The 27,351-nt window shown below is 39.4% G+C and overlaps 4 protein-coding genes across 5 annotated transcripts; 2 read left to right on the top strand and 2 right to left on the bottom strand.

Annotated features, from left to right (window-relative positions):
• Positions 1-374: 374 nt before the first annotated feature.
• uck2a (uridine-cytidine kinase 2a) lies at positions 375-7,911 on the top strand. The gene is made up of 7 exons (XM_034678183.1): positions 375-582; positions 1,971-2,130; positions 3,581-3,677; positions 3,956-4,098; positions 4,591-4,688; positions 4,783-4,831; positions 6,785-7,911. The coding sequence occupies exons 1-7, from the start codon at positions 478-480 to the stop codon at positions 6,919-6,921; spliced, it is 789 nt and encodes a 262-aa protein (XP_034534074.1). The 5' UTR covers positions 375-477; the 3' UTR covers positions 6,922-7,911.
• A 1,349-nt stretch (positions 7,912-9,260) lies between these two features.
• Positions 9,261-11,269, bottom strand: aatf (apoptosis antagonizing transcription factor). The gene has a single exon (XM_034678170.1). The coding sequence runs from the start codon at positions 11,175-11,177 to the stop codon at positions 9,564-9,566; it is 1,614 nt and encodes a 537-aa protein (XP_034534061.1). The 5' UTR covers positions 11,178-11,269; the 3' UTR covers positions 9,261-9,563.
• Positions 11,270-12,536: 1,267 nt separating this feature from the next.
• Positions 12,537-15,233, top strand: magoh (mago homolog, exon junction complex subunit). The gene is made up of 5 exons (XM_034708561.1): positions 12,537-12,742; positions 13,050-13,108; positions 14,064-14,174; positions 14,572-14,654; positions 15,017-15,233. Exons 1-5 carry the CDS (start codon positions 12,652-12,654, stop codon positions 15,114-15,116), a joined length of 444 nt encoding a protein of 147 aa, XP_034564452.1. The 5' UTR covers positions 12,537-12,651; the 3' UTR covers positions 15,117-15,233.
• Positions 15,234-15,409: 176 nt separating this feature from the next.
• On the bottom strand, positions 15,410-23,611 carry cpt2 (carnitine palmitoyltransferase 2). 2 transcript variants are annotated; one of them, XM_034710181.1, is made up of 5 exons: positions 23,054-23,611; positions 21,938-22,018; positions 21,721-21,853; positions 20,304-21,608; positions 15,410-16,448 (listed from the first exon to the last, which is right to left on the bottom strand). In XM_034710181.1, the coding sequence occupies exons 4-5, from the start codon at positions 21,592-21,594 to the stop codon at positions 16,120-16,122; spliced, it is 1,620 nt and encodes a 539-aa protein (XP_034566072.1). In that variant the 5' UTR covers positions 21,595-21,608; positions 21,721-21,853; positions 21,938-22,018; positions 23,054-23,611; the 3' UTR covers positions 15,410-16,119. The 2 variants fall into 2 exon arrangements, with proteins under 2 accessions (XP_034566072.1, XP_034566065.1); XM_034710174.1 differs by having other exon boundaries at positions 21,721-21,827.
• Positions 23,612-27,351: the final 3,740 nt, after the last annotated feature.

The raw sequence follows: 27,351 nt of genomic DNA, 5'->3' as shown, positions 1-27,351 counted from the left end.
TTTTGTTAGTCTTGATTTTGTCTGCCTGTGTTTTGTTAGTCTTGATTGTGTTTGCCTGTGTTTTGTTAGTCTTGATTTTATCTGCCTGTGTTTTGTTAGTCTTGAATTTGTCTGCCTGTGTTTTGTTAGTCTTGAATTTATCTGCCTGTGTTTTGTTTGTCTTGATTTTGTTTGCCTGTGTTTTGTAAGTCTTGATTTTGTCTGCCTGTTATTGATTAGTCTTGATATTGTCTGAAAAACAGTATCACTATAATGAAGGCGAAAGGAATGCTGTATTAAGCTAATAACTATGTTTTAAATACTGAACATACACAATAATTCATGACAAAATCACCTCTACATCAGATTTGGATTACATCATCACCATCTCGTCTGTGCTCATTTCCGTCACGCACATCATCGATACCATCATCTAACGGGAGGAGCGCACACGTAGCTCCACAGCACCTCAGGGCCGCACCGCGCTGCAGATGAAGCATGACAGGCGACAGCGAGACAAAGCCAGGTGACCAAGCCAGAAATGAGAGCAATAACCGGCAGCCTTTTCTCATCGGCGTGGCTGGGGGGACAGCCAGCGGAAAGGTATGTCTACCATTACTGCTTTCTTACTATGAGGCATTTTTCATCCTTTGTGTTTAAACCGACACCGGCTCCTCATATAATTGAAGAAATGTGACATCACTTGCTCTTTTTCTTCACGTAAAGCTTTAGTCGTCGCTTTTTTTTAAATTCCATTTTTATCGACTGAATCTGTTTGTCGGGTTTCTCTCAGTTGCCTGTCGTCCACAACAGGATGCCATGTGAATATTTCAACGTGCTTTTCCTGATGTGGTTGATACATTAGTGTGATAAAGCCAACATACATCAGATTGAAGCCATTCAGGAAGCTGTTTTTTTTTCACACATTGCAAATGAAGAGTATAAAGATGGTGTCATGACTCAGAGTAAACAGACAAGTGAGGTTACAGATAATTAACATCAGCTGCGCAGCGTCTGTTGGATAAAAGCTCAAAAACAATCCAAAACAAGGGAATTATACAATTTATAAACACTGAGGAACAATGGACTTCCGAAGCTTGTATAACCAACATTCTACCTTGTTATGGAACTCTCTGTATGTCATGCAACTATTATGAATATCAAGTGTCAACTGTGAGGATTTATTTTTATTGTTAACATGATACTGTTATTGTGGATCAGGTACCATCCAGGATTATTATTGTTCTCTATGCTGTAACAACTGTTTGTGCACCTCTGTCTCCCTCTTGATTACCAATTTCACAGGCCTTCTCTTTGGCATTACAATGATGCTCTCAGTGACATGAGCCACTGAGTATTTGCATTATCATCCTCTGATCTATATTCTATTGTACATGAGGTTGCACTTGTTTAACACTGTGTTCTATTGTTGCTCTGAATAATAGATTATGCACCTCAAGGCTAAACGAAAGCATGTATTGTAGTTAATTTGTGAAGCCTGATTGAAATGCTGTCGAGGTAGTGAAGTGAGTTAACCAGCCTTGCCCCGGGCTGTAGCGTGTGATATTTTAAAACCAGGGAGAAAGTTTAATGTACTTATTTATGTAGATGTTTCCTTGACGTAAGTTATATAGGTGACTCAAAGGTGACATAATCTTGAGCTTGTGGTTCAACAGACAGTTGTTTGTGGGTTTGACTTCCTGCTATCATGGCCCATGTTTCCTACAGGACTAACTGTTCAAAAAAACACCTGTTCTCCCACACATCATCTGAATAGGGAGTAAACTGCAGTATCTCGTGTGTGTGACTCTCTTCCAGCTCGACTGCGTCTCTGTCTGCCAGGTGCACGAATGAAATTAAGAATCCAAAGTTTGCAGCTTCTAAATCAATAATTATAATGAAAGATTAAGTTTCCAACCCAAGAGGAAATGAAAGCAAACAGTACATTTTCATCACATCCTTTGTTTGGTTGTTTCTCTGTGTGTATCTAGTCCTCCGTATGCAGCAAGATCATGGAGCTGCTGGGGCAGAATGAGATCGACCACCACCAGCGGCAAGTGGCCATCCTTAGCCAGGACAGCTTTTACAGGGTCCTCACCCCTGAGCAGAAGGCAAAGGCACTGAAGGGCCATTTCAATTTTGACCACCCAGGTACATCTGTAATTATTGGAAAGTCTTCAGACAGCATGTTTTCCTCTTGTCTGTAAGGCTTCACATGTTGTCCCACCCTGGATTCTACTTCGCATAACAACCTGCCAATTTTACATAATCCCTCTTATCAACCATCCGCCTACTAAAGATGCAAACAAGTGAACTCTAAGTACTGATATAAAGATGATTTCATTGATTTAAAATAATTTATTCATGCAGCTAAAAAATAGTCCTCAGTTTCAATGGTTAGCAGTGCTTCCTTGGACACAGACACTTCCAGTCAAACGTTTGGACACACCTTCTCATTCTATTTTTTTAATTTTATTTATTTATTTTCCACATTGTAGATTCATTCTGAAGACATCCAAACTATGAAATAATCTGTTTTTGCCATAATCTGGATTACAACAGTAGTCAAATACGGCTATCCATTGTGTACTAACCCTACCTCTGAACAACACAACTGATGGTCTCAAACACATTAAGAAGGCAAGTCATTCTACAAATGAACTCTTGACAAGGTTCATGTTATTTAGAAACCATTCCATGAGACCACTTCATGAAGCAGACTGAGAGAATACCAAGAGTGTGCAAAGCTGTCATGAAGGAAAAAGGGGGCTACTTTACAGAATCTAAAATATAAAACATATTCTGCTTTGTTTAACACTTTTTTGTTCATTAAATAATTCCATATATGTTCTTTCATAGTTTTGATGTCTTCAGTATTAATCTACAGTGTTTACAATAATTAGAATAAATACAAACCCTTGAATGAGAAGGTGTTTCCAAACTTTTGACTACTAGTGTAATTGTTATCAGCCTACGTGTTGATTTAACATTAAACTTAACATTTTCATTAGCATTTTCCCTCAACCAGTCCTGTAACTCTTTCAACGCCCATACTGTGTTTGTGTTTGCTTCCTGTCTGTTTTCTTCAACGTCTCTTTCACTCAGCTCTGTTTTTCACTCTGTTTCAATATATTTGCTAGTTTCTGAATTGTTTTCCTCCTCTCCTCTTTCTTTAATTGCAGGTGACTGGTCAGCCATTAACCATTAATCTTTTGTCTCCAAATATAATAGTAATATTAAAAATATCCTCCATGTTGTTACCAGATGCTATCAGAAACTAACATTTTTGCCACGGTGTCAACACAAGAGTTGGTAATCAATAAGAAGAGGTGAAATCAACTCCCAGGGATTAAATGTGTGATCTGGTTGTCCCTGGCGTCTCTCTTACTATTCAGCATTATTTAACGCTGTTAGGGGGTTATGACCAATCAGAAACAAGCATTTGACACAGCCGTGTGATTAGTGAGAGAGCTGGGTAATCATCAGAGGCTGATCCAGCTGTCGTTGGTATGTAATTCAGGATCTCAGTGTGGGGTTTTCTTGGTGATATTTCATTGTGCTAAAGATAATTCTACTCATTTGTACTCTTCTTTCTAATCAGACGCATTCGACAATGACCTCATAATTGCAACTATGTGGGACATCAAGGAGGGGAAAACAGTTCACATCCCTGTTTACGACTTTGTGTCCCATTCCAGGTGAGAGTGTGTTATCAAGTCCACACAATGTTTTCCCGACAGACTATAAAAAATGCATCATAATGTCAAAGTAACATACACTCTTAAAGAAGAGATAATGTCCACTGGGATTCAGAAAGATAATCCCACATTCCTAAATCAGTCATCTAACTTTATGACTCTCTACTGCGCTAACATATGGGCTGTATCATTATCTCATGTGACCAAAATGGTTGCTACAAGCATTTTGATGTGGTATGCTTTACGTGTTTTGAAATGTAATGTCTTTTGTCTGGCAGGAAGGAGGAGACGGTGACGGTGTACCCGGCTGATGTGGTGCTGTTTGAAGGAATTCTGATGTTCTATTCTCAGGAGATCCGAGACCTTTTCCAAATGAAGCTGTTTGTGGATACAGACGCAGACACACGTCTGTCAAGAAGAGGTGAGACGGACAAACATGACTCTGTGAGAGGGTCATCAAAATACGCTTGATCCCCTTACTGGGAGGAATTGGTTGGTAAGATTGATGCAACTTGAATCTGAAAGGTTCATGTGAAGCTAATTGTAGGAGGTTTGCTTTGCCAAAGATCTGCACAAACAGCAGCAGGGGGAAAATAGACTGGCTAGACTGGCTCAGTGAGACAGCAGAAAAATAAGCCTGACTCAACTTTCTAACCTCAGTAGGATAAATTGATGTATAGTAATGTGTCCAAAAAAGGTCTGATTAAAATAACACACACTGGGCTTTCATAGGGGGTTATGGATCACGATATTTATTGTCAGCTAACAGTTATTTGCTCAGTTTCTATGAATGAAATAACTTGTCAGTAGCTTCATATTTGAAGACACAAAAGTAATACCAATGTAAAGTGACTCTCAGCAGAACTATTGGCTGTCCTGAAATCATATATTTCCTGGTTTCATTTCCCCTCAGTACTTCGGGATATAAGTGAACGTGGACGGGACTTGGAAAGTGTTCTGGCGCAGTATATAACTTTTGTCAAGCCTGCATTTGAGGAGTTCTGTCTGCCTGTAAGTTTTCCTCTACATGTTGTGTTACACATTTGAACTGACTCTGAGCATTGTCTCACGGACAAAACTTTGTCCTTGTTTTGACCAAATTCAGACAAAGAAATATGCTGATGTGATTATTCCAAGAGGAGCAGACAACCTTGGTAAGTATTTGTGCTTTCTTAGTTCTTGGATCTAAGAACATTAGACGTGATACTGAAGAAGTTGAGACCAAAGGTGGGAGACACTAGTCTAAACAGCGTTATCCTAAAGGACACAGCTGTGTTTATTGTTGACCTTGGTGCTGGGAGTTGTGCTCTCAAAACTGAGGAAGAAAGAGGCGCTGCTGTTTTGAGAAAGATCACAGCTTTGTTTTTTAAAGAACTTCAAACTCTCTACAAAACTACTGCACATACTGTACATATCTCCTCCTTCTCATCATTTAGATCAGGGTGTTAAACCTGCAGCCCGTGGCCAGAAACCGGCCCGTAAGAGGTTCCAATCCGGCAAGCAGAACAACTTTGCATAAATTACAGAGAAGACATTAACTGCATATTTTCAATAAAAGTAACTACTATTTCAAATTTGTCCTCTGGGGGCCGCATAAAATCATATTACTGATGGAGCGCACCTGAATGGCACTGTTTTCGGGGCCTTTTTGTTGTTTTCGTAATATGGTTGAGATTCATAAAGACTTTTTAGAGCACTATAAGATGATCCAATTAGCACTAAAGTTTAGGTATATGTAAACTTGTCACAGTAGGAACGGTGGATCCACATTCTTTAAAAGGAGCCACATGTTGTACGCGTGTTTACCATAAATGTGCATGCGTCACAGGTGCGCTCCGTCACTACTAACACTAGCACTACACTCCCTCATACAACACTGTCCAGTAAGCAAACTGTTCCTGCTGGAGCTGAGGGGTCCAAAATAGTGAACTTTACCTTCTTCATTATTATAATCTGTGTTATTTTGCAGTAAACATTACACACTGTGTCAGGTGAATGGGTAACCTGTGTGTTTGGTGTGATGGCAGCAGGTTTCAGGGCTTAAAGAGTAAAATATTTGGCCCACTATGAGATTCATCATGACAAAAAATACAACAGCTGTTTTTGTAGAAAGATAGTTCATTAAATGTGAACATTTTCAGAATGTACTTTGCTCTATAACAAAGGGAAACATGTAGAGTTTTCATTATTTATAGGTTATTATGTTCTGATTTTACTCCGGCCCACTTCAGATCAACTTGGGCTGTATTTAGCCCCTGAACTGAAAATGAATTTGACGCCCCTGATTTAGATCATCAGAGTTAATCACGGTGCATTGAAATTGAAATTGGCTAATCTGCCTGAAACATGAAGCACCGCTCTGGCTATGAGAATAATAGTTTTGCAGGTATTTGTTGTTACACAGAGGGCTGAATGTTTTGGGATTTTTTTACCTGATGGTAGCTCAAGGTGACGTCATTGTCTGGGAACCATAAATGCTGCAAACTGTCCAGACACAGTTGAGATATTACACTCTGAACAGAGCAGAAACCTCATGTGAGACAAATACAATTTGAGATGGCCAAAAAACTGCACTTTCTGGAGTGTACACTTGAGGCTGGCTCCAAAAGCCAAGGAAACCTTGACAGAGCCCATAATAAGATGTCCATTCAATGTCAGAATGAGATGTTTACAGTAAAAACAGTCTAGGTCTCTATGTGCAATTACTTTATTCATAACAACTGGATGGAGGAGTGTATTGTTGAAAAAAACCTGCTCTGTTTTGACTGTATAAAAGATAAGAGTTATGCATAGTTAGGGGTGTGGCTGATTTGACTGACATGTGAGAGCTGCTTTTCATAATGCCTCTTAGGGGGACATCTAAGTAACATCCCTGAGACTTTGTCCATGTGTTATGGTTTAAGCCTGACTGGTAGAAAGAAATACCAAAAATGCTTTTGCTTGCCATATTAGCATTGCAAATATCTAAGAGGAAATGTTTATCTATGGCGAATGCAGACTGTAGTTCATGACTTTGCGGCTGTGAGTCAGGTTATGTGGACCTCCATGTTAAATATTTTGAGCTAGGGCTGACACTGACCATGTGACACCTTTTTCTCTCTTTACAGTTGCTATAAATCTCATAGTTCAACACATCCAGGATATTCTAACTGGCGGTCTGACGAAACGGCTGAACGGGTGGTTTAACAGTTATGGAGCAACAAAAAAGCAGCCAAACATGGAGTCCAGCAGCCGGCCCCACTGAGCTCAGGTTCCCCCAGACAAACCGAAGGAGGGCTCATCTACCCGAGTAGAAAGTGCTTTACATTTTACAGGCAGTAGTTCTTGCCAGGAAGTAAAAAGACTTTCTTTTGATATGGTTCTGTTCATACTGAGAAAACAAAGGAGTGAAACCGTTCTTTTTATGGGACTGGTTTAAAGCAGATGTATTCAGTTATGTTTCTCTGTAGATTGAGATTGAGAAATTAAAGGGAATAACTTGTTATTTACTTTGAGCTTCTGCTTGCCTTTACCACACCACTGCTACAGTGAAACTGTCTTGAAAATATCCAAACAGTGGACAGCCTTTAACGATACAATGAACGCTGTGTAGCAACATGCTGTGTAATGACAGGGCATTGGCCGATCTCACTACAGTTAAACCTGCACTGTGCAGCCTGACTCATTTACTTTATCAATGCAACTTGACATCGTTTTTCAAGCTCTATGAAATTCATATTTTGAATGACACAAAGTCTTTGAAACATTGTATCAGTTTGAGATTTTGAATTTGTTTGTGTCATGCTGCCCTGAGCTGCACCCCCCTTGTCTTGTGTTAATCAAACAGTATGAGTACAAAAAAGCAACCGATTCTCACCTCAGATCATGTGATGTATGACATCATCACCAAAGAATTATCTGTGACTTTTGTGGGCAAATTGTGTTAAGTTAGATTTTGATTTCAGTGTGAACCAGATGTTACTGTGAGATGTTGGTAGCATAAAGAATGACTTGTGTTATTCTGGAATGAAATTGTTTGTTTTCTCCTTTGAATCCCATAAACTTGAATCCACATGTATGCAAGATTCATTTACTAGAATTAACACCCTGACAGTCATGTTAATAAATGCATTGACCTGTAAAATGCCATGAAGTCTGAGCTACACCATGTAAATGTGTTCTGTAAATGTTGTTCAGTCAAGTTTTCTCCTTGTACACAGTTTTCTTATGATAAAGATCTCAGGTTCTCTTTGAATGCACGAGTTTAAACGTCTGTCACTACTCTATAGTTTGCATTTAGTCTCAAACTAAATACCAGTACATGTGTTTCCTTGTTGGTAAAGATCTAAATATCTTATTCAAAACAGTATTCAGTTTTATTTGAATTATTACTTTTATTGTTTGGTCCCACGATAACCCAAAAAGGATAAACTTGTGTTCAGCTGAACACTTATCTGAAGGTGATGTAAAGCGCCAATCAGGACTGTAGCTCTCTTTGAAAACAGGTCACAGTGTCGGTGTTTATACTTTAGGGAAAACTTCATCAGAGTAGAGCTATTAATGTCATTAACTCTTTAAATATTTATGTATTTCTGCATTCATGATATTTCAGCATGATGTTCAGGTGGCTAGCTGCTCTGCTGATCATGCAGCATCATTGTATCAAAATTTAAAATGAGCTGCTTTTGTTATGTGCGGTTATGGTTCATTACAGGGTGACAATAATACAAACTCTACAGCTTAAAGTTCTGAGTGTTTTTCATTGATATTAATGTTACTTTTGATTTTCACACTTTCCTGTCCCAGGATTCTTTTCATTAGTACAACTAAGCTGCTCAATGTTTGCTGAATTCGATTCTTGGCAGTGTAGGGGAATATGAAAGAAAAAAAACCACATCCCTAAATCCCTTCTTAGAACATACTTTATCGCAGAGCCTTCCCGGATTTTATTTCATTTTTACCGTCTTAAGAAATATATTTTTTAAAAATTGTATATCTTTAAAATGTTTTATTTCTTTATTTTGACTTGTGGGTTTTTTTTAAATGCCTGTTTAATTTTGCTGCCCATGTGAAGCGCTTTGTAACTCGGTTTTGAAAAGTGCTCTACAAATAAAATTATCATTATTCTTATTAAATCAATAGCTTAATCATTAAATATGTAAAAAAAAAAAAAAAAAAACTAATAACAAAAATAATTATAACTTATTTTTGGTGCGAGCTTCACTTTTTCTGTAGAAGTTGAAAGATCAATTTGGGAAACTAGTTTATGACTAAAATCTTAGCTATAGACGCTATGATTGGTGCACTAGTACGAACACTGTCCCTGATTCACACCACTAGAGGTGACTGGGTGCAGGTTTGTAGTGTTTTATTGTGTGAAGGTGACGTTATTGACATTTCTTTGGCAGTATAAACCAGTGTATAATTTTTTGTTTCTTGCACACCAAATAAAACCCCTCACATTATAAAGAAAAGCAGAGTAAGTGCTATGCATTGTTTGGAATTGGGATAACTTTAAAGCCCATTTTGAGAAAACTACTGGATTTAAAAGAAGTAACAAAAAAAACCATTTATTCTTCAAATGAAGTCAGCACTCAGCGAGCATTTAGGTCTTCTGTACCACTCGTTGCATTTTTTATTACAAATTGGTCACAAGCCAAAACAGATACACATACTGGACATACATCCGGAAAAAGAGGTGACTTTTAAGAAGTGTCTTTGCCCTATGACTCCATATTCTATCATGTCGGGGCATGATAACTATGTGCCCACGCTGCAGTGATCCTTGGGAGAAAGGACACGGTTCCTGTCCTGAGCCATACTGCTGCTTTGCATCGTCCCTGGGTCTGCAAAAAGGCACTGCTTGGTTTCTGTTCTGGTTTGTTATACATAAGTAGCTCATTCATGTCACTCCCTGGCTGTGGAGTTCTGACCAAAGAGTCCACGATACAGTTCACTGCGTGCCTCATCACTCATTGAGCTGTGATCCATAGGAGCCATAAAATTGATAAGTTTGCTGTGAATGTGGAATCTCACTTTGCGCCCCTTGCTGGCTTTGGTGTCCACCTTCTTCTTTATCTTGCTGCGCAGTTTCTGGATGGCCAGCCACTGTCTGCCCATGGCCACCTGGTCATTGGGGTCTGAAGCACTCGTCTTGCGCTCAATCAGCTCTCTCAGTAGCTGGTGGTAGAAATCATCATCATCGAAAATATCTTCATCCAGATCCTTGAGGTGTGTATTTGCTTTCAGCTGCTGTTCCGCCTCCTCTCCTTCTATAAAGACAGTCTCTGTTGTAGAAGCAGAGGCTTCCTTTTTCCCCAGGATCCTGTATTCAGAGCGGCGGGTCTGAGTGCGCCTCACCAGTCTCTCATTGTCCATCAGCACCTGCTCCACCTGTGTCAGGATGTTTCTGTCAAACGCCCCAAAGCCTTTGCTGCTCTTGCCCATCGTCAGTCTGGTTTTGTCATGCCATTTCTGCAATGTAGCATCACAGTAAGGCCGGAAGGCAGCAAAACGTTTGGCCATAAAGTCTGGATACTCTGCCATGTCCAGTTTTCGTTTAGGTGCACCACTCTCCTGAACTGACCCTTCTTCATCACTGTTTATCTCCTCCTCATCATCATCCTGATCTCCAGTCTTCCCCAGGGCGACGTTCCTTGTGTCTGCATTTTGGTAAAGAAGCTGATCGTGCAACTCCACCAGGGATCTTTGAAGGGCTTTCAAAGCTTTGTGGGTGTTCTTCAGCTCCCCGGCAAACTCGGCTCCGCCCCTGCTCTTGAATTCTGGGAGAGTGTCTGGCTGTGGAAGCTGGTTGGCGGACATCAGGGCTTTCTGGATTTTGATCCGACCTTCCAGGAGCTGGTCCCAGAGGGCCAGCTGGTTCTTCACAGACTTCCCCTTCTCAACCTCCTCGTCTACTTTGTCCTGCGAAAAGGTGCGGACAACTCCTTCTTCATCATCATCTTCATCATCATCCTCTTCCATGTCATCATCACCAGAGCCTTCATCTTCATCGCTGCTGCCTTCTGTTTCATCATCTTCTTCACTCACTCCAAGATCATCCATGCCCTCAGTGAGTTTGTGGAAGTCCACTCCTTGAGGCAAAGTCACCCCAGTGCCTTTTGTCTTCTGAGACTTTTTGACATCAAGCTGTGCATCACTGTCCATAACCTCATCATCATCTTCATCATCCACATCATCATCTGCCTCTTCGTCTTCCTCCAGCTCTTCTATGCTACCTTCATCTTCATCATCGTCCTCATCCTCGCCAGATTCTCCCATAGCCATCAGCAGCTGTTTACGAGAGACTGCCTTCCCCACGTACCGTGTGTCTGTGTCTGAGAGCAGGGTTGTGTTGTGCTTCCGCAGAGAGCTGAGGCCGACCTCATCTTCATCATCGTCCTCGGTGAACTTTTCTATCACTTTGGCCTTGGTGGTTTCTTCCTGATCATCTTCAGGATCAGCAAATTTAGGCAAAGGATTTAATAAATCCTCAAGCTCCTGAGAAAATGAGCCTGCCATGGGTAAAAGTTTAGAACACCACACGTGTGTGTTACTGTCAGGAACGCTCCTTGCTGCGGTTAGTGATGACGTCGTTACAATGCGACAAGCTTTGATATCTGAAATCCCTGGGTTCAGACTTTCAGGTGGAGGGTTTTCTCGGACTGCTTTTGAATTCTGTTATTTTCGCAACAACAGCGGCCATTTTAAAATCTTATTATGAAAACCAGAAAACTACGAAGGCAGAACAACTACTACTAAAACTAATTCTTCTTTTTCTTCTTCTTCAACTCACTGTAATGTATATGAGTCCTCTGAAACATCAACAAACTCAATTCAACTCAACTTTATTTATATAGCACCTTTCTACACAAAAACATGCAGCCCAAAGTTCTTTACAGAATAACAGAGACAGAAAACAACAACAATGGTAAAATTATAAAAGGCATGATTATAAATAAAATACTAAAATTAATAAAATAAGTAAGAGTGGAAAGAAAAGTTACAAATAAGGTAGCATTAACAAGATCAAATGAATACAAGAAATAAATAGATAAATAAATAATGAAATAAGATAAATAAATGTTAAAGCAATGATTAAAATAATGATGATTAAAATAAAATAATAATGCAGTCCAGGGCTAAAAATAAATTACTCCAAATTAAAAGCTAGATTAAAAAGATAAGTCTTAAGATTACTTTTAAAAGCACCCAGAGAGCTCGCCGTTTTAATGTCCAGAGGCAGAGAGTTCCACAGCTTAGGGGCATAACAGCAGAAAGGTCTCGGCCGGCGCTTGTGTGAGACCATAGACTGTATAAAATATGGACGTAGTATCCGTAACGTCACCCATCTGTTTCTGAAGCGCTGTTTTGAGGCCAATCGGCGGCGGGAGCCATATTGCTGCTGTCGACCGATTGTGACGTAAAGAGGCGGGCTTTGAGCCTCCTAGCCAACAGCTACAGTGTTCCCGCCTGCCAATCAAGTCAGCTGTGCCTCTCATTGGAAGACTCGTAATCTCAATATCTTAGAAATTGCTGCGTTAGAAAAAAAATTCACCCCCCTGTACAGTGTGTGCCAATCAAGAAATTAGCTATCCAGGCTAAGCTCGTCTTTTGTACCAGGCTGTAAACTTGTTTATTTCTGCTGTAAAAATTGTCTTTTTCCGATTCATGTGTATGTGACTTCCGATACCACGAGGAACTTTTAAAACAAACAACTAAATACAACTATAAATTGTAACATGAATAAACTGAAATCATTTTTCTTTTTGGGCAAAGTCTCTTAAAAGGAAACGTATAAATGTCTTAAATTAGGAGAAGTATAAACGTCCATTGTGAAGAAATCCTGTCAGACTAAACTCAGGGCTCCCTCCTCCACTAATGGAAAGCCTCTTCCACGCATGCGCGAGAGGTTACCGAACGAGGATTCAGTCTGCAGTTAGCTGAGGTTTGTTCCGAAAACTTGACCAGAAAGAGTGCTTTCTGGGGATTAAAGATGTCAACGAGTGACTTCTATTTGAGATATTATGTTGGACACAAGGGAAAGTTCGGACACGAGTTCCTGGAGTTTGAGTTCAGACCGGACGGTGAGTTTAATTTGGCGGTATTACAGACGTGTGTTTGAGCTAACTCGGCTAGCTTGGATGACTAGGCCTCAAACCGAGCTGCTAGCGCCAAATCCTCTCTTCAGTGTGCCTTTGTGAAATGAAAAGTAACCTTAAAGAAACTGTTTCAACTATAGTTTGTGTTTATTACATGTTAACTTATGTAGTTGTTTTATTCTATGAGCTTGAGTGCACCATGCGGCCTATATGGATAGCAACGAGTTCCTGCTTTTAGTTGTAGCTCTGAATTGTTTCACATGTCGGTTAAATGTTGGATTATTTCTTTCAGGTAAACTGAGGTACGCGAACAACAGCAACTACAAGAATGACGTGATGATCAGAAAAGAGGTAAGAAACCCCTTTAACACTTTGCTCTACTCTAGCAGCCAATGAATGACTCTGCATGCTGTTTGGGAGACTATGGACCTATGTAATGTTATTTATTAATAATAAACATCAACAAGTGGAGAATGGCAACCATGTGACCATGTTTCGTGCTTTATTACTGATTCTAATACCTGCACTATTGTCTGTGATCTAAGCCTGATGGTGTGGTGAGCAGTTTCAGGTCTTGATCCTGTTGTGTAGCACTCCACATCGAGTTTATATCTTGAATAGGGTTACAAAGGAGTGGAAAGTTTCCTGTTAATTTCCCCAAATTTTTAAGTTATCTAAAAACAGTACATTTTACCCATTCTAGTAAAAAAAAAAAATCAACTAAAACAGTAGCTAACCTTGAAATAAAACCTTGTAAATAGAAAATGTAATGAGTTTTCTGCCTTTCTTTTCTCCAGATGACTCCTAAGTTTAGGGTTAGTGAACAGTTAATTATTAAAAGCATCAGTAGCAGCAGGTTAATTCATAACAGCACAGGAATAAACAGACACATGCTCATATAGGTAGGCTTTGGCACCTATATTTTGGGGGTCACAGGCTGAAAAGATTGGGAACCCCTGATCTAAATGACAAGACTTAAGTCAATATCTCTGTTAAAATGATCAAGGTTACACCATGTGTTTATTTCAGAGGAACTTAATTACTTATAGTGAATTTTCTCTGTTTAATTTTGAATTTATTATGTCTTATAACAGTTTGATTGCTGTATTTTCTGTCTGTATTAGAGCTGTGCAACTGCAATACATACCTGATACAGGCTACAGTTAAAGAAATGTGAAATGCATTTATGTCATTTCTTGAAACTAGAATTAGAAAGTTAAATCCACCCGTTTGTATGCTGGTGTAGTAATGTTTCTGCTCTTTCAAACTGAAGTCTGTTCAATAACCTTCATCTCTACCATCTCAGGCGTATGTGCACAAAAGTGTGATGGAGGAGCTGAAGAGAATCATTGATGACAGTGAGATCACCAAGGAAGACGATGCGCTGTGGCCACCTCCAGACAGAGTGGGCAGACAGGTTAGTGACCCTGATCAACATGATGGTGGGTTCTACTGCATTCAAACCCAATTTTAAACTGGTCTGACTGCCTTATTTATACAGGGCCTGCTCTGTGACCAACCAGAGAGCGGCACCATACTGTTCACATTTGATAGCTTTAGCTAAATATCATTTCATAGCTTTATTTAGAAGGGATGCACAATTTGTAATTCCATTCCAAGAGCACTCTGCCTGTCAGTATTTTCATCCACTGGTGTGTTCTCAATGTTTTTGCTGTGGAAATTGATGTTTCATAGGTCACATATTTTGATGTCAGCACTTGCACTTTAATGAACCAACACTTTAGTGATGAGTTTGTCTGAAAATGTTTGAACCTTTCAATTAACTTCCCTGTATTTGTTGAAACTTTTCACAGGAACTGGAGATCGTCATAGGAGATGAGCACATTTCATTCACAACCTCCAAAATCGGCTCCCTGATCGACGTCAACCAGTCAAAGTGAGTAGTGCACTTCTTCTTCTTCTCTCGATTTACTGGCAGATCGCAACCAACTTAAAAGGTGCATAGTGCCACCTACTGCACCGGAGTGTGTAACTTCAGGATGTTGTACTTCAGGTAACATTCTATATCAAGCAAACATGAAAACAAATTTAATTAATTAACAAAAATTAAGTGACTCAGTAATAATAATAATGATAATAATAATACAAATCCATAACTAATTTAATTTAATTAATTAAAAAAATAACTACATTAATTATATCACACAATGCAAACCTGTTTGAGTAGTGCACTGTATGAATTTGTAAAGTGTCTACCCTTGAAGGTTGCCTAACGTTTAAAATTGTGCTGTATTTCAGGGACCCTGAAGGTCTTCGCGTGTTCTACTACCTGGTGCAAGATCTGAAATGTCTCGTCTTCAGTCTCATTGGCCTTCACTTCAAGATCAAGCCCATCTAAATGTTAATTCTGTTTGTTTTAATTTCTTTAGCTAATGTTTCTGTTGTTGACGACCGCATTTGTACATTTGCTTTTGGTGGAACTGTTTTTTATTTTAAATAAAGAGTGAAAAATCTCCATTTGTCTGAAGTGACTCAATGTTTTCCAAGTGTCCCATCCTGGCATCAACATTTACTACTGAAAACTCAAACTGATGTTTAATATTATACTCGTGTTTAGTCAAATTAATCTTTCATAAAATTCAAAGTGTAAGTGTCATAGTGCAATTACAATAGAATTCAATACCAATGAGATCCTGCAATTAAATTAGGGTTTATTTCAAAAGACATTCACACAAACAAGGCTGTATGATGATGATGGTTTCATGAGCAGTTATTACAGTGATGATCAGCAAACGCTCTAAGTTCACATTTTAATAAGGCACAGCATTCACCTCCAAACTGCAAAGACACTAAATCTCAAGCTCTACTACATTAGTAATATTTACAGGACTCTGAATCTTGATCATTGATTTCTGAAACCATAAAACTAGATCAGCCTACGTAGATTGTGTACTATACACAGCTTTCATAGCGGGCATGGTCTATATATTTAGCTACCACAGGTACTGATTTTATTATTTTCTGACAGGCAGTTGATTGATCACTGATCATGTTGGAAGCTATCCTTTTTCCCTCTATTATTCAATGTTGAATGTGAATTTTACAGGTAATGATATGATCTGTCAGCAGTCAAACTTTCAAATCCTTGGACACCGACTACACATGTAGATCCCAACCTCCATTGTTGTGCATTTAAGTCTTCCCGAAATAACATCTTCAGCACCATATTTTTATAAACATTCCTTTTTGTGTGTATAAATATATTTTTATCCTACTTTCTTTGTATTTCATGTTTTCCAGGTGAGCAAGTCAAAGTAGTGGGGATAAGAATGTCCTCATTAACCTTCAGGTTTCTATAAAACTACTGTCGTGTTTTCTTTTTGGTGATGCGCACATATTTCTCAGTTGATTGCTTTTCCCTCCACCACAGTAAAAATGTCCTCTAAAGACTTGTGGACACACTGCAGGAACTCGTGGACATTACGAGCCGGGTAGCTGGACACGTTGCACCCGATCCAGTCGTCGTGGACACCGTAGCCGACACCAAAGCCATCAGGCACCACCGGGGCAAAGCCGCCCAGACTCACAGCTGGACTGGTGAGGGTGCTGGTGGAGAGGATGTTGTGGTTGATGGCGGCGTAAGCTGGGTCTGAATACAGACTGTGCAGAGTCTGGCCCTTTGAGTTGGCGAGGTATCGCATGGCAAACAGGTGACGGTCAAAGCCTTGGCCTGGTGAGAGTGAAGAAGACGTTAAAGCAGACGGAGAACATGTTTGTGTATTTTGAGACATGTCAATGATCACTTCCTCTTTTCAGTATGTACAGAACCTGAGTCTAGAAGCATGAGGGGTTTCTTTTTCAATCTTTTGCAGGTAAAATAGTCTGATTTATTTGTATCTTAATATGTTTACACTAGGGCTGTCAACGAATATTCTAAATTCGAATATATATTCGAATATTAAAAAAAAACGGAGATTCGATTGTGAAAATTAATATTCGACTGTGGAAAAAAACACATCTGCGGCTGCTTTGCGAGTGGGCGCACTGCATGACAGGTCAGGGACAGGTCACAGGAGTCACATGCACAGCATGAGGCAGACGGCAGAGAGAAATCTTTCCGTCCCCGGATCCTCAGTGCGTCTTTTCCTCCGCTGGGAACATAGTGAATAAAAAGAGATCTGGCCTCTTCACATGTGGACTGTCTTGTGTTTTTGGCAAATAACCTCTCAGGCTTAAGACCCTACATTGACAGTGGACTAAAAGAGCCCGGCCATCAGTGACACTGGGATAAAATGCAGCTTTTCCTCTTTTTTTTACACAAGCGCCAAGAATGTAAGTGGACTACTTTTTCGTTTTTACCTTCAATTAATGTTAATAATATTTGCTTCAATCACTGAATGAAGCCTGCCTATATTAGGGACAAGAGTCGGGACCTTTAATTGCTCGCACAAGTCTTGTTCAGCACTCACTCAGTGCATTACACATAGAGAGGGGAGGGGGCGAGCGAGAGGTCTACGTTCTTAAAAGTGTTAAGATATAGACCATTAGGTCATTTACTTGTTTTGTAGTGTGTAGGTATGTTAGTTATGGTAGTTATGTCTCCTTGTATTAGTTTGTCCACCTGTTATTGACATAATGCGCAAATATAGATATTCGAATGGTTCGAACCTATGGGATTTTTTTAGAGCGAATATTCGAACGTCATTTTGGAGCAATTTTGACAGCCCTAGTTTACACTGATTACATAAATTGTGTACAAAATAAGAATGTGTACTCACAAGATCTACATATTGAACACTCAAGATTCATTACACTTTAACCTTTCAGAACTTTATGGGCTTCCTATTCCTCAAGCAATAAAAGGGAATAAGGCAATACAATGAGATTATATCATAATAACGTGTGTTGCATGCAGTTATAACTCTGATTCTCATAGAGCAAAGGCCGTGCATTTCATTGATAGATAATGAGCTAAAAGTTTGTCCTTTGTTGCATGTGACTTTTAGATGATACTTCGCCTAATAATTGACGACTTATTGTGCATGTTTGCAAAGTTAAATATGCAATTTGTGTAAATATATTTTGGTCGTTCCAAAGTCAAGGCTCAAATCCAAAGTGGATAGTGCTTTCTCTGTCAGAGCTCCTCGACTTTGGAACGACCTCCCTGGGGAGATACGGCCTGCAGAGTCAGTGACATCTTTTAAATCTCTTCTTAAAACCCATTTTTACAGACTTGCTTTTATGAGACTTTATGTTTCTCTCTTTTAACTTTTTTTTATTGAGTTTTCCATAGATTTAATCATGATACGTCTTTCATGAAGCATACATTGCTGCTAAACACATACTTGAAAAAAAGACTTGAAAATGACCTTATCTTTCTAACTGCTTCTACTTCTATTTTATTATTAATTTGAGTTAATTTTATCCAACTATTTAATTGTTTTAAATTGTAATAGACTATTTTATTTGATTATTTATTGTTTAATTTATTATTATTATTATTATTATTATTATTATTATTATTATTATTTTTCATTTATCATTTTAATGTTCCTAATTTATCCTTTTCACTTATCCATTTTCAGTTATGTATTTTTATTTATTTATTTATTTATATTATCTATTAACCCTTGAAAAACCTCTCAACAATGATTTACTGATCTATTGTCACACCACTTAATTATGCTTAATTGACGTGTATTCTTTTTAACCTCTTGCCTCATTAACCTCATTAACCTCATTATGTATTGCAGTGTTAAAATTCCTCCTCACTGTCTAACAGGGCTGTCAACGAATATTCTAAATTCGAATATATATTCGAATATTAAAAAATAAACGGAGATTCGATTCTGAAAATTAATATTCGACTGTTGAAAAAAACACATCAGCGGCTGCTTTGCGAGTGGGCGCACTGCATGACGGGTCAGGGACAGGTCACAGGAGTCACATGCACAGCGTGAAGACGGCAGAGAGAAATCCTTCCGTCCCCAGATCCTCAGTGCGCTCTGAACGCGTCTTTTCCTCCGCTGGGAATACAGTGAATAAAAAGAGATCGGCACTGGCCTCTTCACATGTGGACTGTCTTGTGTTTTTGGCAAACAACCTGTCAGGCCTCTTTTTTTCATACTAGCGTCAAGAATGTAAGTGGACTACTTTTTCATTTTTAACTTTAACTTCAATTAATGTTATTAATATTTGCTTCAATCACTGAATGAAGCCTGCCTATATTAGGGACAAGAGTCGGGACCTTTAATTGCTTGCACAAGTCTTGTTCAGCACTCACTCAGTGCATTACGCACAGAGAGGGGAGGGGGGCGAGCGAGCGAGCGAGCGAGAGGTCTTCAAAGTGTTACGGTATAGACCATTAGGTCATTTACTTGTTTTGTAAGGTGTAGGTATGTTTTAGCCATGTTATATCTTAAATAAAAATACATATACAAGTAGTTATGTCTCCTTGTATTCGTTTGTCCACCTGTGATTGACATAATGCGCAAATCTAGATATTCGAATGGTTCGAACCTATGGGATTTTTTAGAGCGAATATTCGAACGTCATTTTGGAGCAATTTTGACAGCCCTACTGTCTAAATGCTTACTTTGTTATTTAAACCATGCCGTGTTTGTCAAAGCACTTTGTAAACATTTGCTTTTAAAGGTGCTATATAAATAAAGTTATTATTATTATTATTATTATTATTATTATTTTATCAAACTTATATTTCAGCATTTTCTGGTATAGAGAGTGCAGGACACCACATTGTGGTGTTATTGTCTCCCTGCTTGACAACAGCCTGGTCCATGGCCCTGTGGAGGCAGAATTTCTAAAGTGGTGTCAAAACTATTTTCTAATGATCATTTCTGGATAAACAAAAGAGCTTGTCATTGATGTTAAGAACACGCTCACTGCCTTCTCCCCTGTTCTTATTGATAATGAAGTAGTGGAGTTTGTGAAACCGGCACAAATATCTCAGCACTTTTATTGATGACAAACTGAAATTCAAGCATCAGGTTGACGCTGACTGCAAAAAGGCTCATCAAAGAATGTACTTTTATCATAAGCTCAGGGGTTTTCATGTCTACATGACATTTTTGCAGATGTTTCAATGTATCTCTTTTAACTTTTAAAATGGTGTGCTGGTATGGGTCGACTAGTCTGAAAAATAAAAACAGACTTCAGGCTATTGTAAAGATATGCAGCAGGGTTGCAGGCACATCCCTGCCTGACATGTCGAGCCTTCATCCAGCCTGGACCCTCAGCAAAGCCTGGTTCATCGTGGCTGACCCGTGCCATCCTCTTTTTTGCGAGTTTGACGGGCTTTCCCTCAGGCAGCAGATTCACAATGCCAAAAAGCAGGACGAATAGAAAACGGCAGCAACTGGCCTGTTTAATGATGCCACATAACTATTGTTTTTATATTGTTATTGTTCTAAATGTTTTAATGCTGGTGTAATTTGTTGTACTGTTTTGTTTATGTCACTGCTGACTGACAAAGAAATTGCCCACTGGGGATAATAAAGAAACCTTGAACCTTGAACCATGAACCTATAAATTGAATGCATTTTTTTTTTAAATGTCTTATACGCACCCATAGCTGCTTCCTTGGTGAGCTGCCCGTGATATTTGGAACACTCACTGAGCATACCCCGCAGTTGCTCCACACTGTGTTGTCCTGGCTGACATACAAAGGCATGTGCACACTGTTTTGTGTGAATGGTGGCAGGCCGGATGGTTTCAGTACGACCATGCCTGAAGGCTGCAGTGCTGCAGGACTCATACGTGGCCACGGTCTGTCCATACTGCCTCAAGTAGCCCATTTGAAAAGCCAGTTGGGCTATCGCATCCGGACTCAACTTGCCCTTCTTTAACTGTTCCTTCCCACCTTTCTTGAACTCCATGGCATCGATGGTGAGCTTTGACACAGCTGAATCAAAATTCTCTCTGGCTTTCTGGATGCCATTTTCCAGCTCGCTGTTCAGCTTGAACTGCAGTCTGCGGACAGCGGCGGCTGAATCCACAGCAGCAGGAGCTGAGCTCGGGTGAACCAGGGGCTTCTCTGTGGTGTCTTTAAAGATCTCATTCTGAAAGCGAAGCACAGCTACACCATCGCCCCATGAGTGCTCAAAATTGATAGCTGCCTGTCCATCTTTGGTCAAAATGATGCTGAAGGACTTGTCATACCACCGGTTGCAGCCGTCGCCGTGAAGCATGTTGTGTGAGATGTGAATGTGATCCTTCATGCTTTCATCATCCAGAGAGAGACAGAAAAGAGCGCTGTCAACTGTCCTTAAATCCTCTGCATTCCCAGCAGCTGTCAGCTTCTCCCTCAGCCCAGCCCACGTGTCTCTGTTCTCACTGGTAAGGACCCCCAAAGGGAAGGCAGGCGCCGGCGTCTGGTCAGACAAAATGTACTTCAAGTGGGACTGGATCTCTGCAGGACTCACTAAATTCCCATCTCTGTCTACAATATCAAACACATACATGTTTCCATTCCTCATAACGAGGAGATGTCGCCCTTTGTCATCAGTAAAGAGCTCATCTCGCCCCTGCTTGGGAATCCGAGAGGAGTTGAAGAGGCGGAAGTACTGGGACATGTCCAGAGGGTAAGCATTTACCATGTACGCTCCATACCAAGACAGTGAAGATGGGACCCAGCGGATTAACTTTTTGAAGCCGTCTGTGTCGCTCTTTGCTGGGTTGAGATGGAAAACCTCCGGCTCCAGTAATCCAGCTCGCAGTGTTTTCATGAAGCGCACAGCTGAAGACACCATATTCGTCGCTCGCACCAGCTGGTCATTGTACTCTGTCTTGGGGTCAGGATTGAATGACATGAAGGGGTTGAAGTTCAGTACCACCGAGTCGCGGGCAGAAAGGTACATGTCAAACCACGGCCCTGAAAACCAGTAAACAAAGAAGGTGTAATTCAGCTACAATCATCAGAGACTGCGTGGATCTGTGAGGATCATTTCCGGACAGTGTTTCGTCAGACAACATAATAAATGTACCTGAGATATAGCTAGTGTGCTTGTTGTTTTTATCCTGCACAACCAGTTCTTCATGCAGTTGTTTCCCCACGCCATTCTGGAAATCTTGTGCAAGTTTCTCCGTTGTTCTACAGGTAAACAACAAACAAGGATACTGATATGATTTAATAAGAGTTAGAGAGGATCTGTAAGAAACAAATAAAGAACTAAGATGGTTTATTAGTTTGAGGAAACTTACTTGAACTGCTCTTCATCCAGCAGAGGTCTCTGGGCAGCCAAATACCTATTGATGGTATCCTCTAGTTTTGGTACGGGGAGCCTAAACAATGGAATAAAAACCGAGTCATTAAAGAGAAAGAAATTAGGGGTGTCCTGATCTGATATTGATATCGGATATCAGTCTGATATCAGCAAAAAAAACGAGTATCGGATTATATCGGACTGCAACTAAAATCTCCAATATAAGCACTCCCATACAAGCAGTCCATTCCAGACTCCAGAACCCACGTGATCTCAACAACAGCGTGTGCTGAGGTGCTAAGAAAGTAGCAAGGAGCAGGAGTGATGTCGACCGTGTGGCAGTATTTTTCGTTACATTTCGAAAAAGAGGTTGCAGCTGAGTGAAAAAGTTGTCATGCAATCTTTGAAATGGAGAGCTACCTCTGTGAGGCCACTATTGATCGTGAGAACAATCCTTTACATTACTGGAGAGCCAACCAAGCTTCATTCCTTACCTTGGCAGCATAATTCGTTTTTAATGGATTTATTGAGGTTATTTTTCAGAGTCTTCTAGTTTATTTTGTATTTATTTTATTCAATTGTAGTATATTATTATGTTTAAGGTTAAAATGTATGTAACACATTTGTTAATAATACATGAGTCAGTTTTTCCTCATACCTACTGTTCCTGACTATTGTTCTCTGTTTGAGTAATATCACTTGATCAAGCCTTTTCTAACATCCCATTCTATAAAATTAGTAATACAAGTATGTATGATTCGTGCTGATATCATATCAGATCGGTATCGGGTAATACTCAAGGCTGCAATATCTGTATCAGAAGTGAAAAGGTTGCATGGGGACACCCCTGAAAGAAATACTGCATCTCCCTGTCCAGTGCAGATGACAGTCCTGCAAATGCCCCCTAGTGGTCACTTCTCAAACATCAATTGTGCACTTTCACCTACATTAGTTTAAAGGCTGATAGGTCACCTTCTTATACTGAAAATACCTTTACATCCACAAAGCATTCCAAAGAGTCCTTTACGTTTCTATCGAACAGAAGCTTTGTTACAGAAAGCCACATACTAGGGTTAATAAAAACTGGTACACCAATGTGACCTACTGTTCTCACCTGGGTAAACTCTTCTGGTAATGCATTGAAGGGACGACACTTTGGTGCAGATACTCGCTTGAATCCTCTTTTTTGCTGCTGTAGTTTCGCTTATCGATACCCAGGGCTGCAGATCTTAAATGAATCAGGTTTCCAGATTTCCTCAGAGAGACGAGGCATTGCATCGAAAGCAGATTGGCCATGGTGCTGGCTAGTAAACGAAGTACAGATTGGTAGACCTGAGGTAAAAGCTCACCGGAGAAGGACTAAAGCAGGATCTACAGAGACTCCTGAGTCACGGCTGTCAGGTGTGAATACGAGCAATGAGCATTAGCAGGAAGCATTAGCTGACAGATTGCCTCAGCTGACCTGGACGTTCAATCAATATCACAGAAAAGCTGCGTTCAGACGCCGTAACTATGAGCTGTGTAGATAAAAACCATAAAAACATGAACGTTTTTTTCAGTGTTAACGGTGAAGTGATAAGATAAAGCAAACAGGAGAATTACAGGATGAATTAAAAACAGGAAGTTTAACCGGCTGGACTTGTCACGTGACTTGGACTTCTTCTTCGGCAGTTAAAAGAGAGCAGAGCTGAAGCCCAGGAGCTCTGTCTGCAAACATCCCAGGGTCACATTGGGTTTACTTTCCTTATTTGCAACAAATAGTTGCTCTGTTTATTCAGACTGACGCTAAAATTCTAGTCGAACATGAAAGCTTTCTCAGTAATAAATTGAAAACGTTTTTTTCTACAGTTTATTTTCATATTACTTGTTAACTTACTAATACTATCAGGGGCAGGATAAACATACATCCTAATTCCACATAGAAAAGAGGCATAGCTTTAATGTTGCAATGTAACTTTAATCAAACATATACAGAGATGCAATAGTCCAGGGGTTCCCAAACTTTTCAGCCTGGGACCCTCAAAATGTAGGTGCCAAAGACTCACGCCCCCCACTGTCCTTCAAAGTGATTTAATGTGGCTTCATTTAGCTGGTCTGCAGAAAGTGACCCTACCTATATGAGCATGTGGCTGTGCTTCCTGTGCTTTTATGAATTAACCTACTGCTACTGATGCTTTTGATCATTAACTGTTCACTAACTCTAAACTTAGGAGTTATCTGGCAAAAAGAAAGGCATTACACTTTCTATTTTCAAGGTTTTATTTCAAATGTAGCTACTATTTATGTCTATATTTTTTTACTATAATGGTTAATATGTACTATTTTAGATAACTTAAACAAAAAACCTTCTGGAAACATCTCACAAGCCCCATTTGTGGCCCATACTTTCGGAACCGCTGTTTTATAAAACACAGAATAGAAATTGCTACTCTGTTATTTGTCCGAGAAATGTCTAACTCAGTTCATATCTGAATCTGTGAGTTTTAATTTTGGATGTATTTTATTTAATTCAATAGATCTATGTGAAACAGGGTTTTTATGCAACTGTGATATGAAAATATTGTACAAGATTATTTGAGTTCAACATGTGGTTATAGTAGTCGGCCATAAATAAACAAAAAGGCAGTTGAGGGGAGGGTCTTAGTTAACTAATACACTTTGGAAAAGTGATGCTAACATCAAATTTAAAATAATTATTCAGTTTTTAACATTTGATATGTTGTCTTTGCACTACTTTCAAGTAAATATAGGGTTTAAATGTTTTCCGATGCTGTATTTTTTTAACATTTTACACAGCGTCACAACTTTTTTTGTTGTTTGGGTTGTAATTTTCTTTCTTTGCAAGCTACAAAAACCCTGACTGTAAAAAAATATTACACCACACATTTCACAAAGGCAGGAAGATCCCTTGTCAAAGACCTAGCAATTACTCCACCTTTAGAGTTTATTCCTTTTAAAACATATTGAGTTTAGGCTACGGCCGATCACAGTGAACATAGCTCGTGTTAACAATAACTGGCTTATTTGGTTGGCCAAATAAAGACTGACTGTAGATCTCCCTTGATTTTAAGACTCTACTTTTTTTTAAGGCAAGCCATTGCTTTTCTCCTGCATGGATTTCAGAATTTCTAAAACCAATCACCACTGAGCCTCACTTAAGTAATGAACCCTAAAGTTGTCTGCCATAGGGCATTGTAACATATTATCGTTGTCAGATGTATTTCTCATATTCCTTGTTAAGCACTCAACGTATAATATTTAGCACTTTGGGCTGTATGTTTGTAAATCTGGTATAAATAATGGGATTTGAGTTGAGGCATGTTTTGCCTCACCCCAGTTTTAGAAGAATCTGCCACCTAATCTAAAACTCTAAAATCTCACTATTTTAGCTGTGCATTTTTATTTCCATGTTTTTTGTGAGTATATTGGATGACTGGTGATTTTAGCATGTGCATATATTTTCTCTGATATCTAAGTTTTTATTTATATTGTTTTTTTCCACTTTTAGTATTTCTTTGGCTTCTTATTTAAAGTGTTAATCAATTAGTTACGTAAAATCTCAAACATGCAGAATAATTGTTCAGTAATGCATTGTGTAGAAATAGTGCTCTAATTGGTTTCCTACTTGCTGTAAACCATCTATTTCCAGCATGATATTGTGCAGTCTTCTGGCCAGCAGAGTGCAGTGTCTGATCAGATGCTGCTCTGGCCTTTACTCAGCAGGCTGTGTGGTCTGAGTGAGCTTAAACCCCACACATCACATAAGAGAGAAAAAAAGAAAAAGTCCATACAGAATCCTGTAACAGTACAGCATCGCTTGGCAATCGCTGAGCCTATCATTTGTGAGCGTGAGCTGGGTGCCTGGTCTGAGCCCTCCCCCACGCACCAGCCTCTGCCACTATCTGTGCACCCGCCCTGCATCAGGGGTGATAGTTCACTGCTTCCATTAGACTGATGAGATTTTCTGATGTTTGTCTCCGTTCATGCTGTGTACATGAGATGCAGTGTCATTTGCTGACCTGCCCTCTTTGCATAGCCTAAAGCAAGTAGACAACAGCACTTTAAACCTTTAAATGGTCTCTTATCTGGCTGTCTGATAAAATGATGCCCTGCTTTTATCCTGAAAGATTCACCCATCACTGTATATTTAAACAGTGTAGTGACATTAAAATTGTAAAGAGTGGCTGTTGACATAGCAGCTTATCCCAACATCATAACTATTGCCAGCTCAGTCAGCACTCATGATCTTTACTTTAAACCATAAGTGTATTGGTTCAAACTTTGGCAAGTTGCCTGATGCCTGGTGGATACATTTTTTATCTCTAACAATTAATCTGCGTGTGTGATTGGACCAGAAATGTTGAAGAGAAACAGGATTCACTGTTTGCCTCCAGGTAAAATGTGACATTTTTGAGCAGAGGTGTCTAAATGCAGCACAGCTGCCCCTCTGTAATCGCTATAGCATATACCAGAGTGCACATGGCTGTGAATGTAAGCCAAGTGGGTCGGTTACTGTAAAATCAGCAAATAAACCATGATACTGCATAGATCATGTAGTTTATACTGACTTAGGTTGATCAAATCGGTGTTTTTTAACCAACATTTTAAACCCAAGTTGTTATTAGTGTAGACTACATTATATTAAGTTTAGAGGCTTCAGATTATACATACACTACCAGTCAAAAGTTTGGACACACCTTCTCATTCAATGGTTTTTATTTATTTTAATAATTTCCAACATTGTAGATTAATACTGAAGACATCAAAACTATGAAATAATCTGGTTTTGCCATAATCTGGATTACAACAGTAGTCAAATAGGGCTATCCATTGTGTACTAACCCTACCTCTGAACAACACAACTGATGGTCTCAAACACATTCTACAAATGAACTCTTGACAAGGCTCATGTTCATTAGAAACCATTCCAGGAGACCACTTCATGAAGCGGACTGAGAGAATACCAAGAGTGTGCAAAACTGTCATGAAGGAAAAAGGGGGCTACTTTACAGAATCTTAAATATAAAACATAGTCTGGTATATTTAAATAATTCCATATATGTTCTTTCATTGTTTTGATGTCTTCAGTATTCATCTAGGGTGTTTCAAATAATTAAAATAAATACAAACTATTGAAGGAGAAGGTGTTTCCAAACTTTTGACCAGTAGTGTATGTATGTGGCAGAATAGCGTATTTATTACTCTCACCTATCTTGTCTCACAAATATATAAATAACAGAGCTTTGGGGTAGTTGTGGTGGACTTCTAAACGTAAAACGTTGTTTTAATGCCATTCAATGCTGCCAGGAAGGCAGAAGACCTTCATACAACATCTGAAATGTGTATGTAAAACAACAGTACCGTGGTGAATTAAGTCACTCTTGTTCCCTTTACAGTGCTTGATGCAATGTA

The sequence above is a fragment of the Notolabrus celidotus genome, chromosome 2 (assembly GCF_009762535.1).
Source record: "Notolabrus celidotus isolate fNotCel1 chromosome 2, fNotCel1.pri, whole genome shotgun sequence".
Taxonomy (NCBI): domain Eukaryota; kingdom Metazoa; phylum Chordata; class Actinopteri; order Labriformes; family Labridae; genus Notolabrus; species Notolabrus celidotus.
Note: the sequence above shows the minus strand (reverse complement) of the source record. Positions and strands in the feature narration are given on the sequence as shown.

What these genes read in the sequence shown, in the direction of transcription:
- cpt2 (XM_034710174.1), bottom strand. Translation starts at nt 23,235, where the DNA reads ATGGCCAATCTGCTTTCGATGCAATGCCTCGTCTCTCTGAGGAAATCT. An exon ending in CTGGATGAAGAGCAGTTCAA is followed by an intron (nt 21,828 to 21,937) that starts GTAAGTTTCCTC and finishes GTTTACCTGTAG; the next exon opens with AACAACGGAGAAACTTGCAC. An exon ending in GCACACTAGCTATATCTCAG is followed by an intron (nt 21,609 to 21,720) that starts GTACATTTATTA and finishes ACTGGTTTTCAG; the next exon opens with GGCCGTGGTTTGACATGTAC.
- aatf (XM_034678170.1), bottom strand. Translation starts at nt 11,177, where the DNA reads ATGGCAGGCTCATTTTCTCAGGAGCTTGAGGATTTATTAAATCCTTTG.
- magoh (XM_034708561.1), top strand. Translation starts at nt 12,652, where the DNA reads ATGTCAACGAGTGACTTCTATTTGAGATATTATGTTGGACACAAGGGA. An exon ending in CAGACAGAGTGGGCAGACAG is followed by an intron (nt 14,175 to 14,571) that starts GTTAGTGACCCT and finishes AACTTTTCACAG; the next exon opens with GAACTGGAGATCGTCATAGG. An exon ending in ATCGACGTCAACCAGTCAAA is followed by an intron (nt 14,655 to 15,016) that starts GTGAGTAGTGCA and finishes GCTGTATTTCAG; the next exon opens with GGACCCTGAAGGTCTTCGCG.
- uck2a (XM_034678183.1), top strand. Translation starts at nt 478, where the DNA reads ATGACAGGCGACAGCGAGACAAAGCCAGGTGACCAAGCCAGAAATGAG. An exon ending in GGGGGACAGCCAGCGGAAAG is followed by an intron (nt 583 to 1,970) that starts GTATGTCTACCA and finishes GTGTGTATCTAG; the next exon opens with TCCTCCGTATGCAGCAAGAT. An exon ending in AAGAGGAGCAGACAACCTTG is followed by an intron (nt 4,832 to 6,784) that starts GTAAGTATTTGT and finishes CTCTCTTTACAG; the next exon opens with TTGCTATAAATCTCATAGTT.